The sequence below is a fragment of the Cuculus canorus genome, chromosome 2 (genome assembly GCF_017976375.1).
Source record: "Cuculus canorus isolate bCucCan1 chromosome 2, bCucCan1.pri, whole genome shotgun sequence".
NCBI classification, from domain to species: Eukaryota; Metazoa; Chordata; class Aves; order Cuculiformes; family Cuculidae; genus Cuculus; species Cuculus canorus.
The window spans coordinates 51,166,238-51,179,675 of NC_071402.1; the positions used below are offsets into that span (position 1 = coordinate 51,166,238).

The following is a 13,438-nucleotide window of genomic DNA, read 5'->3' on the forward strand; positions in this document are numbered from 1 at the left end:
CTTTCTGGTAAACATTTAATATCTACTGTAGGAAATGAATCAGAAATAAAAAGTATTCTGTTAGGGACAAAGACATTTCTGTGCTTTAGGACTACAGTTTTTTTTTAATTCCACAAAGTCTTCCTGTCAGTGAAGCAGACCCTTGCTGGGGATGATCCATCAGTGCATTAGTCTAGAGAACAAGGACCGAGATACATCACAGGACCAGTGGTTGCACTCCACAAACACTAAGGAATTTGCTTCCGCTTCTTGAATAGGGCATGCTGTCGGACACTTCCCACAAGCAGGATACTTATGTGAGAAATGGATGGTAGGGAAGGTCCTATACTTTCAGCAGGAGAACTACCATAATTAAAGAAACTAATCTAGAAAACTGCAAGAGGGAAAAGAGAACAGATTATATGAGACGTACAAGCTATAAGCAAAAATAAAGAACAGAGTACCACAATCAGGAGAAAATTAAAAGAGAAAACTGCAGATGGGCAATCCAGACTCTAGAAATGCTATTTCATAGTCTAATGGACATTCAGGAAGCCTAATGATAGTACAGGCAATAACTTATTTTCAAATGTATAATATTACACCTCTAACGTGTACGTATATGTAGCAGGGGTATACATGGAAGACCAACAGAAACACGTTGCATCTGATTTTAGATCTTACAGTTAACATGACAGTGATGAGAACGGAAGAATACATAATGCAACAGGTATTGTCTACATCTAATATTCTTTTGCAATGTATAATTTCTGAGGTAAGAGCTCCTAATCACTTAAATATTTTCATTTGATTTAGAGACCTTCTGTTATTACATTATCTCAGCAGATCTCAGCTGGAAATGAATTTACAGTTCCTCTAGGAAGAAACGGAACAAAAAATCCCCATAGGAGGTTAGAATAATTGAGCATTTTTATTTTTTTTTAAAGTGTGATTTATGAACTGAAAATGAATTAGAAACTTCTCTAGAAGTTAACAGTTGCTAGTCTGACTTAAAAATCAACACAGGTCTACCAATTTTTGCCTGCAGTACTATGTTACTGCACTATTTTGATGACACGAACTGCCACACAGAGCAAGAAAATTTTGGGGATATAGACCATATTCACACAAATAGAAACCAAATGTTACAGAAATAAACCATCCCCCAGAGTTCTTCAGCAGATGAAGAAAATCAATGCCCTGAAGTCACAGTATTACAAAAGTTTTTAACTGCATATAAAGAAACTGGAAGATGCCAAGAACTTTGAAACAAACCATGCATCTACAAAGATACTAACATGGGAACAAAAAAGATTAATTCTTCTACACATTGTAGCACTAGTTGAAGTAATGTATTCAAATGTAAACTATGCAATAAGAGAATTATCTGTAATTATCAATATTTGTGTACTCTATTTTTAAAGAATTGGAAAAGCTTATATAACCCAAAAAAAGTTTTGACTTCAGTCCTTCAGCTACCATAAAAGCTCTTTTTATTCTCACAAGTATTATTTATTTCATAGCAAGGAATAATAAAATATTTCAGGAGAACAGTATCAGCACAGAGTAAAACAAACAAAGAGATACCACTCAAATGATTTTTGAGGACTCTTGCAGCCGTTTTCTTTCCAAATCACTATATGGTGATCTAGTTTAGCTGTTCAAGCTATTTGCGGTCATAGAATTTCCCTTACAGGTTATCCTTTCATTAGTTCAGTATTCCCATCAGCTAATCTAGGACTGGTTTAGAAAGAAGACTTTACTTCCTCGTTCAGCACGAGGACTATTGAGCACTAGTGCTTACGTGACTTCATGGAAGGCAAGAAGAGCGGTCCATTTATCTGTTCTGATTCTATGAATTCAAAGCATTTGATGACCGAGAATGCGTAACACAGGAGCAATGTGACTAACTCATTTTCTTCTCCTGTTCTGCTCTGGAAGAATAAAAGATGGCTCAAATCTTTTCAGCCTCACTACAGGCCATGATGACAACGATATCATCCTTTTGTCAGACAACACGGATGGACTGGGTAAGTACTACTGACAGTTATGTCCTGTTTGACACGCCCATCTATTCTCCTCTCTTGCAAAACAAAGGGCCACAGAACATGATTCAGTGTTCTACTCATCACAAATACAGAAAGCTTACAGCCAGATGAAGAACCTTATTCATTCACAAAACCACCAAATTTTGATTGATCTTAAAATCAGTACTGAATGTACCAAACAATTGCTGGTGCATTTTTGTTTGTTTTTTTTTTTTTTTATTTAAGGTGCATTTGTTTGTGGATGGGCTGGTTTACAAGACAAGGAGGAATATGCAATATCATTTTACCTGATCCCAAAACAATGGGGATGTTCACCCAAATCAGTCTGCCTGCTGATAACTGAATCCACACTGATGAGATTCAAGACTATCTTTTCATGAGATATCTCTCCTGTTGACTCTGATCCAAGATATAACATGCTTAACTATCAGCAGGAATAGGGACTGGCAAGAGAACATCCCTTCTGGTCTCTGAAACAAAGGATTTGTGGTACTTGCTGGCAGACGACATCCCTGATGTCTGGTTAATACCTAAGAGTGCCTGCATGCACTACTGGGGATTCCCAAGTGAATGAAGAAACAGATTTAGTAAGAAGAAATACACAGAGGTTCTTGGAGGAGATGAAGATTTCTTTAAGTGTGATAAAGTTTACTTAGTAGAGCTAATGAATAAATAGAAATGCTGTCCTTAATTTCTGTTTATGCTCATCCAAAAAGGGGATTCAGAGCTGACTCAAACATTTTGAGACAGAATAGATGCACATTTTAACTATTTGGGGTATTTTTAATGAATTCCAAAAAAAGGGAATATGAGGTGATCATTGCATGACAATTCATATTTGATTTCCTGAATTCCTTAATGTCAAGGATGAAGCAGGTTTCCACAGATCTCAAATATCTTGTGTTTACAAGATTCTAAATACCACCATAATGCAGCAAACATTTCATCACTATGATTGCACTAACAGGAGAAGTTTGTGGAAAACCTATAAATAGATTAATAAGGAATTATTTACCTTGTTTTGTGACCTGTCTCTGCAACGCTTCTAAACAAATAAATTACTCCTTCCTCTCTCTCACAAAGAAAGAATAAAGTACAGCTCCCTCTCAAAAATATCCAGCATAACTACTGTAATTAGCCCTGTGCACAAAATCAATGCTTTTGTAATGAAGTTTTAAGATTTTGATATAAAGGTGGGTTTATAACATCAAGTGTGCATATTACTGTATCTTCAGAGACTTTATATCCCAGCCAAGAAGGTCTCTGTGCCTTGTAAATTCTAGTTTTACATTTTTAACTTCAGTTTTAATGTGACCTCTGACAATGAGAAGTCTGCTCTTCTGTTTCACACATATTGTTCATATAGTAAAGTACATGGAATATACAGTATATCCTGTTTAGCTTTATAAATTAAGGGATTCAGTGTTGCATTAATGTAAGTAACTTACAACTATTCAAGTAAGTCTGAAAATCAGTTTAAAATGTTGAGTTCCTGAACCTGAAGTTTTTCATTTTGCACCTCTCTCCAAAAGTTGAAAGCCGTTATCCCCCGCAGATCTGGCTTAGAACTGCTAACGCAATTTTATCAACTATTCCCACTACTTCCTTTAAGTCTCAAATTTCTCTGTGCTGTGATCCTAAAATCACCCACCAAAACAAAGCACCTAAACACCCAACCCTCAATCCGTAGTCACTAGTCAATTTGGGCTGAATCATTTTCTGAGCAGTAAAGATACTGAAAATCAGAAATCCTAAAAGGCTGTTTATTTTAAATTTGCAATTTCATTCTGTGTGGCAAGGGGTCATAGTATTTTTTTTTTTTTAATATGATTGTCAAGCAACAAGAATAATCATAACACCACCACCACCACCATTTTATGTAACGCTCACCTGTTAAAGTACTAGGATATGGACTTGGCACAGCTGAAAATGAAGATGATGCTCCTCCAAAGGGTGTCATTCCTGAGGGCCCTCCAAAAGGAGTCATGGAATGACTATTAAAATTAACTGCTGATCCCTTTATTGACGGTGACTGTGTTGCTTGGCTGGAGTCTGACCCATAATGGCTGACGTGGGAAATAACAGGTTCTGGAGTATTATCAGTTCTGTATTTCATGGCTGGACCTTTATCTTCTTTGCTTTTAATGCACCCCATGGTTGCTTCTGTGAGAATGAGAGGAAAAAGTTCATTTCTATGTTGTATCTTTTGATAGTTAACAAAGAAGATTACCAAGAAGTTACTAAAAATGCCAATTTATTACTGGTTAAAAAAACCTAAAACAACCCCCAGGAAATGCTCCTATGTGCAGTTTATAAACTTTGACGAAAAAGTGTTCTGGATTAAATTTTAAGTCACTTGTATACTAGAGAAAACGTCATTATTTTCCCTTACAACAACACATACTAACAGTACATTTCAATTATTCTTCATTCCAGTTCCCTGGTGGACTTTAATTGCTAAAAAAGAAAAAAATGGAAAGAAATAAAGAAAAAAAAGATGGAGTCAGGCAACAGATGAGGAAAAGACACTTAAGTCTTCTATAGCAGGATGGAAAAGGAAACAGAGGTGACAAATCCTGAGCCATTTTTAAGAAGGAAATCCAAAGCAACTGTATGAAGGAAGCAAGTGGGGCATTCCTGCTTTCTTTTTTAAATGCCTGTGCAATAAGGTCCTGACCTACTGGTGGTATTAAAACTAATATCTTTAAAGATACAGAGCAGTTTTCATCTATCACCAGGCCGCAAAGTACAACTTGCAAACACACCTAGGATATTCACAGTCAGAGGATAAAGTCAAGCTCCAATTCTAATGAGAATCAGGAAAAAAAAAATTGCGTAGTAATTACAACATCTATAGTAGTTTAGAAACTAAACTGCGCTGGACAGGTGACAAGTTATAGCCCTGACAGCCCAAGATTGCCACCAGCTGTCACTACAGGCAGACTGTGCCAAAGCTACTTAGTACAGGCACACCTATTACCTGCTGATGGAGGTAATCGGAGAGGAGACTTGTGTATCACCAACAATTAAAATGACTGCATCTTAAGAAGTCACCACCTGCCATTTATCAGGTGGTGACAACTGATAGCAGGCATTTTCTGGCTTACTCCAGCTGGGAAACAAATCGGGAAGACAACAGGATTCTCTATTAGATGCAGCAATACTCCAACATGAAAATGCCTATATGCTTGGGGGAAAAGAAGAGTCTAAAATCTACTTTAATTCCAAAAGTAGACAACTCTACAGAAATAAAAATCAGCTGCTCCACATTCTGTAATGAATCAGCTAAAAAAACCCCAAACAGCAGCAGTCTGAAAGCATTAAAAATGTTTTTTGATAAATACATTAGTTTTACGGGCTCTCACAATTAAGGAAACATTTCCATTCTGGGCCTATTTTTTTCCTTTTCAATTCTCTCTTACCTTGTTAACTATTAGACACAGAAATACGAAACAAAGTAAGCCTTACTAATCAAAGCCTTAATACGGTCACGCTGAGAGAAACCACTTCTCTCTGTATAACTAACCATTACAGTATTAAAGATACTGTAATTGCCTCAAGAACTGTGAATCAGAATTCCTGGAAAGAATAAAGTCCATAGCTGGTAAAACACCATATGAAATTTACCGCTCATAAAATTAAGAATGTTTGCCTTGACATTTCAGCCACTAACACTCTAATGTAATACAATTACTGGTGTAAAAATAAGGAGCAACAGCATCAAATGACTGCATTGTTACAAATCTTGTCTAAATAAATAGAGTTTTACATGGAACATTGAATCAACACAAAATGCACGCCATATACACTTAGTTTTTTACTTCAGATACCAACTTATCAATTGTGCACAAAAGTTAAAAGACGAAGACTCACATACATGCATGAGGAATGCAATGCATCTAAATACCTTAAAGTCTGACAATCTACAGTAAAAAAGCAAATTGTTAATTCATGATACAAATCAAACACCAAATCACATCCTTTTCAGTTTCTCTGCCACTGCAAACAGATGCTGTAATTTGAACCACTTTTTGGGGGGCCATGTGGCTGCCTCATGTGAATTCTTGCCTTACTTTCAGGTGTATTTCTTTGATTCGCTTTAAAAAACTGCAACTAAAATTTTTGCTAGCACCGAATACAAGTCCAATCACCTTTGTGAAAATGTGTTTGCTAATAGTACCGATTCTTTGCCTTTAGTTGGAAGTTAAGCATCATACACAATTCAAAAGCTCAGCACACTACTTAAGTTAATAAAGTATATTAAAAGGAAAATGTAAGGACATTTGTACTATTAAGCATTCATCACAAATATTTTTCCTCCCTTACTTCTGGCATATGGTTAGCTTCTAACAGGCTGATAAGACTTTGAGATCAAAAAAGAAAGATAGAAAACAATTTGTCAAGTTCAGTAAAACTGCTGGATTCTGTCCATGAGATTGCTGATTTGACCAAACAGCCGATGCTGCCCTGTACTGCAATTACAACTGCTATCGCCTGTAGAGGCTCACCCGCATAAGCTGTGGTCAGCAGCAGAAGTTACCATTGGTATACTTGAGTGCTGTAAAAAGGAAAAAGAAAAATAAAAGCCTTTATTGAAGACCTGAATTTGTTCTAGACAACAGCCGGCCTCTCCCTGGCTTCTCCCCTCCCCAGCCACTTCACTGTTAAGTTAATCTTCTTTCAGGGGTTAAAGAGATTAACAAGAGAGATTCCATCAGCACTTCAAAGAGAAAAACATTCGGAAATAAGCAGACAAAAATTTAAAAGCTCTGCTTTTGTAACTGCGGGCCCACGGAAAGGAAGCAAACTCCTTAGCTTTTAAAAGTCAAAAACATAGGTGGGAATTACTATAAAATACTGCATATCATTTATGAGTTGGAATTAGAGGACTGAGAGAAGGGAAGATAACATAAGCCAACAGTGAGTAGCAGGGAACCGAAAAATGATTGTCCATTCTATGGGAAGAAAAACCCAATGACTTACTACTGTTTAGTCTTGTAATAAATTACTGGATAAAGAAAAAAATCCCTAAGCAGCTGGCATGCAATGTTGGATTTGATTATACTGGTACTGCATTTGTTATAAAAAAATGTATCTGAAATAACTTTACAGCTATTTTTAATCACCCTTTGTCTGACCAGCAACAAAGTACTAAGGCATACATTTCTGTCATAAAATTCATGGTCCTCTTTCTGAAGCACAGAACTCTTTTTAGAAACAGATGTAGATAAGAAGTTCCTGTGTGCTCTGTAAAAGCCCATCTATTCAAAGAAATGCTGGCCCAAGCTAAGTTTTTCACAAGCAACCGATCTCCCAGTAGTTAAATCATGATTTTAGACCAGACTGGTGTCTGAAGAAAACTACTTTAGTAACCTCAGCAGCTTGTTCTTTTTTCGAACATGAATACTCTCCTGTTGTCCATGTGTTTGGTGGGGGAGGGTTAGGAGTCAGCTTGCTGGAGGTCTATCAGGAAAGGCATGGACTAAAAGCACAGATGTCTTGTTCTGCTTTCTAGATGAAAACAATCCTAAGTTAGAATTTTTCAAGAAGAAACAGAAGCTAAAATGATTGCTGGAAGGACAGCTGAAGGTTAGCAGGATGCCCACAAAAATCAATAGGAGAAAGAGTACTCCAAGAAGGAGTCATCAAATGAGATTTTAGCGACATCTAATTCAACTTGGGCTTTTTGGTGAAGTCATACAAAGGGCAAAAGTTCGTTGTCAGTCAATATGCTACAAATACCTCAGACAATGACAGTAGACGCTTCATAATCCTCTGCCAAACAAGAGAGAACCAAGAAAGTCAATGTTGCCCCCTCTTATCTTCCAAGTTCTGTTTTATAGCAGATTTGGGGATCAGAGAAAAGCTTTGTTCAACAACAATTGAAAAATGTGGCCAGTAAAGTCTTTGTGGTTGTTTTTTTTTTTCTGGTTTCCTTTCAGAAGGATGACCTACCAGCCAAAAAAAAAAAAAAAAACCCAAACCATTTTTTCCTGAAGAGCCATCATATCCTAGGATACTGACAAATTATTCCCTTGGTGTGTCTGCAGCCTTGTTCATCCAGCCAGGAGATGCAGGAATCACTCATTCATCCAACATGTCTTTGCTCTTTCCAGCTGATAGTTAGAGAGGTTACTTACTCATTAGTTCCTTGGGACAAAAACTTCTTGGGAGTGTTTAAAGAAAGGTCTCCCACTGGTATGAAGGAAGATGCTAGAGCTTTCTTTGAAAGAGCTAATTTTAGTTCAGGTGGATAAATTGACTACCATAGCTAGCAGCCTCAGAGCAAAGCACCTGCAAATGCCTCTAAAAACCGTATTTGTTTTCCTCCCATCAGCATCAAGATTTCGAGGTCTATATGTTAGCCTCTGAAAAGTTGAAGACTAAAAGCTGAGAGAGCCTCATACTTTTCACTTGCTGCAATGGATTTGGTAACAAAATCCATTCACTAGGGGAAAAAAAAAAAGCAAACGAAGAAAAACGAGGAGTTTCCTCTCAGGGTTAACTGGAGGTAGTCTTGTAATATTGCACTTCTGTTACGATACAGCACCACCCCAGATGCCTTCAGGAGACTTCATCATGATCTAAGGCCAGGAATGACAGCCACACGTAGCTGTTCCAATGTGCCATAAATGGCAAGATGCTCTATGGATTTGTTTTCAGCCTCTAGATTAAACCAAGTACTAAAACCATACAAGAATTAAATGCAAGAGTTAGGGCAGTAGAAAAATCACCAAGGGGAAGGGCAAGTTACAACATTTCTTTCTTTCATTCCTTTTGATTACTGAAATTGTTCATACAGCCAAAACCAGCACCTAAGTCACTTTTCATTATGAAGAGAGTCAAGTTAGAAGAACAAGCAAATCAAATCTCTTTCCAGAAGGAAAAAGCAAGACTGCAAATATCCTTCTGCCTAAAAACCAAAAGACCCAACTAAAAACCTACTCTCCCATGCTACATAGCATCAAAGAGAATTACATCTGAGATTCACAAATTCCTAAGCATTGGCAAAACCAAAATGTTTCTATCAATAAATAAACACGTCCATTTCTCAAATGTGAAAGAAATGCCTTAGAAAAGGATCCTCTTAACTTTCAACTAAAGTCGTGATTTAAAGTTATTAAAATTTCATGCAGTGATGAAGGCAGGATAGTCTGCAGAAAGTTCACTAATGGATCCATTAGCTGACAGCTGACTATTTGCTCAAACAAGTGTAGGGCTGACTCCGTATGTCACTGGAGACACACAACCTATATCGGCTTTTTGTGTTCACTAGGCAAACAATACAGAGCATGCACCGAACAGCTGTTTTAGATGGTGGTATCAAAACCTCATTTTTCAGAAGTGACAGAGACCAAAAGCAATGAAGGTAAATCAGAAAAGAGGGTAACAACCCCTTTGACCAATACTATAACAGCTAACTAATTCAGTCTATCTTCCACAGTTCACTGCTATGGTATGAAGATATGGATGGGCCTCCTTGTCTACAAAGCAACCCGCAATGATTGTAAAGGAGAATAAATTAATACTGATACTTTACAGAGTATATGCAATTTTTTAACATGATGATTTTTAAACCACATGTTATATCTTCTATATGTATCGTAAACTGTAAAGTTTGCTTATTTTACCATGAACAACCCATGGCATTTCAAAGAATGATTTCCTACCGGATTCAGTTTTATAATTAGCAATAACATTGGTATAACAAGACCTTAGAGAGTCTGTATCATTATGCATTTAAAATGCAATTGACATGACCTTGTAATCAATGATTTGATAATGAGCAAAAAGCGAGGATAAAGGAAGAAGCATTAAAAAATACACTGAAGCAAAGATTTAGGTTACTAGTATTTCAATGTTTACCACACATCTTTGTGCATCTCTACATGGAAAAATAACTACAAAACAGCACTTAAACTTTAGGCTGCCCATACAATAAAACATACTTAAAAGCAAAGAAACATCCCCTTTATCACTGACTAATGCAATCTGAAGTTTTTGATCCTAATGTTTCTACAGACCAAATCCTGCTTTTATCATGACTATACAAACATATTCAAGGAAAAATTCTGGGGTTGCTGTGGAAATGCTTTTGATTTCATAGAAGCAGAACAAACCCTAGCTTATTTCCTAACAGAACTACAGCTTGCAACCCTAACGCAGCAGAGGACTCTGTACAAAGAGAGAAAAACCAGGAAGTATAAAGTTGCTTTCCTAGTCGTGTTTTTAACAGGAATCAGAATTTTAAATTTAGATTACATTGATTGAGAGTGATTCTTCTACTGGAGGAGCTGATTACCTGGCTGACAACATCACTACAACAACTCTGCTCTGGAAGAATACCAGACCTCAAAACGCTACCTGGAAAATTAGGATAAAGAGGAATTACATAAAGAAGAACTAAGATCTTTCAATCCTTCATGTCTTTCCATTATTTCTTGACTTTTCTTTAGAATGGAAAACGAGAAGTTTGATGAAAGGTCTAGTTACTCTGAGGTCTGAAACGGCTTCGACATGGGAGATTTACTCAGATGTATCAGATTTTGGACATCATACCTACCAAGGACATCATACCTTCCAGTCCTCCTGTTTGAATCATCCCAGACAAAGGCTTCTCTCCTGAAGAAATACCTACCGCCCTGCTGGAACTAACAGATAGAAGACATAGCTGCCCAAGCAGGCAGTACAACCCTCGTACCAATCCACACCAGGCCTTACTATCTGACTGCAATGACCCATTGGATGCCAGATTAAAAAGCTGAAGGAAAAAATAACTACTGGAACAAGCCCTAACCAAAAAAAAAAAAAAAAAAAAAAAAGTGGAACCAAGGATTATCAGCTAGACAAGGTCAGGAGAGATGTGAGAACTCTCAAGCTTTCCCCTCTCACTCACACCATCCTCTTATTTGGATCAAACACGTAGGATATCTCCACCCATTTACTCTGCATTTGGACAGCTGAATTTGTAGAGGCGGTCTTTCATTTTAAGGACAGGGAAAGGCTGCAGGAACATATTGGAGACAGTGATCGTGTCAAGGATGACACGTGGCTGGCTCTGCAAAACACTCGTAAAATTGTGCTTATTTATAATCGGAGTTTCACCTACACTAAGATATGTAGGACAGTATAGGTTTCCATTGACCAGATGTTGTACGTAAACATAGCAAGAAAACGTGGCTTTTCCAATTAGACTAGTAGTGGTCAGGACAGACTGACTAGAGGTGGAAAAAAAGCAAGCCTATTAGAAAAATCTTTAAAATTACAGTAAAGGAATATCTAGTTCAGGACGCTGTCTTCAACAAGGACCTTTGCCTCTAACCAGGAGGACTTCCTTCACCATGGGCCTGGACACAGACTCTGGCAACAAATAAATCTGACTCCTTGTAGAATGAGTAATCAGCAGGAGACGCCTTGGAAGATATGAGAAACAGGATAAGCACAGACTGCTCCAAAGGAATCAGCTATACTAGAAAAGTCCTTCCTACAGGTATGATCTAGCTTATGAATTTGAATTACTGTAGTTATGTTGATGCACCATCTGCACAGAACTTGCATTCTAGTATAAGGATGTCTTTACTTGAATTGTTTTATGCTGCCTGGTTTAAGCCAGAATAATCACATCCAAGAAAATAAAAGTACTTATTACTATAATGATATAGATTTAACATAACTTTCTATTCTAGATAAGACTTCTGAAAACCCATAGGAAGTCAGTGTCACAGCCAAGTCCCGGACTGAAGTCTTCCAAATGTGGCTGTAGCAGCCTGACTTTTAGTCTGATACACTTGAGCAAGGCTTCCTCAGAAAGTTGTTCAAGCACCTGGAAAAGCACATCCCACCATCAACTTCCTTGTCTTCCATCTGCTCACATGAACCACCTCTACTTCAGCTGAAAACCGCGTACCCTGTGCACGAGGCAACACAAGCACAAAGGAAAGAAGATGCTGGGTGGGGAAAAAACAAACAAACAAACAAACAAACAAAAACAAAGAAAAAAACACCCAGCACCCCAAATCCACCTGCAGTAGGCACAGAGCCCAGCTAGGGGTACCTGACTGACAGCCAGAGGGAGCCGCTTCTAATTTCCACAGTAGAGTGGAGAAAATATGTCAAATTTAAATGTTTAAACTTAATTTTTTAAAAAACCCTACCAACCTTAGTTGGTAGGTAAGGCTGCTAAGTAGAACTTCCATTTCAAGAGAGTTCTATTTTCAGGATCTAGTCTTAATTTTCAGTGAAATCACCATACTGTCACATCCAGAGAGACAGAAAGATAATTTGTGCTTTTGTATATCCAACAAAAAAACTGCCGATAAACCTAAGGCAGATAATGTAAAATACACAACACTGACTGATACCCAACACTGATGGATTAATTTTCTTTATTCCAGCAGTCAAGATCACAAGGGAGAGATTAACTAAAATACCAGAACTGCAAAAGCAATTTTATGTGCTGAAATACATAATACATATACATAAGACCATTTTTTAAATTTAGAGTTACAATGTCTAGCCATACAACTTCAAGCCCTTACCACAAAAAGGCCTTTTCTCTAACAACAGATGATACCACAGCAAAACAACCAATATATTGTCTAGACAGCATTACTGTTGCCTCATTGTCTTCAACATTTAAGTACACAGTCAATACACGAATGCAAGCAGAAAAGGAGAATCCTGTGTTTTTTTCCCAGTGTGGTATCTATTTTTATTGAGTTGTAAATAATTACAACTAACTTAAAAACTAGAAGTCTGATACATTCAAGAAGTCTGATCAAAAGACTGTTTCAGATTACAATAAAATGTATATGATATCTTGTCAAAGCTATCTAGCCCATTTCAGACAACATTTAAGAACCAATTAATAAATAGAAAGATTTTGTTTTCCTTGAATCCTACTTGGAAAGCAAAAACCAAAAGCATGCCTGACATCACAGAATGTTTTCATACACTCAGTTTTCAACCATTCTATATTATTTTGAAAAAAAGATGCCTCCAAAAGTTACTTAATAAACAACTTTTAAATATTGTTTACTAAAGCAAACTAACATTCTGTCTTCTGGTTCTCACACAGGAACCACACAAACTACCTTCCCAAGAAACATCTGCATTACAGAAAATGTGAAGTAAAACTTAAATGCAGAAGAATAATTTGCAGCATTATTGTTCTGAAAAAAAACTGTGAAAGAAATTACTTCTTAAGTTTTCAAAGTTCGACTACAAATGATGTACAAAAAAAGGGACTACAACATTTGCAAGCTCCCAGATATTCAGAGATAACAAAATTCATATGGATTTACAGTATTTTTCATGTTCTCAGCTGGGCATACAGCAATTATATGTGGCAATAACATTTTAAGATGACAGAGGAATTCAACATCAGCAAGAATTCAGTTGCAACTTCATTT

At 37.0% G+C, this 13,438-nt stretch overlaps 1 protein-coding gene across 2 annotated transcripts in view; it reads right to left on the reverse strand.

The window, feature by feature from the left end:
- The window catches only part of YES1 (YES proto-oncogene 1, Src family tyrosine kinase), a 50,997-nt gene that overhangs the window by 12,572 nt on the left and 24,987 nt on the right, over nucleotides 1–13,438 (reverse strand). For both annotated transcript variants that reach the window (XM_054059790.1, XM_054059791.1), the window contains exon 2: nucleotides 3,918–4,190. In XM_054059790.1, the coding sequence (XP_053915765.1) occupies nucleotides 3,918–4,182 (265 nt within the window). In that variant the 5' untranslated portion in view covers nucleotides 4,183–4,190. The remainder of the gene's footprint in view (nucleotides 1–3,917; nucleotides 4,191–13,438) is intronic.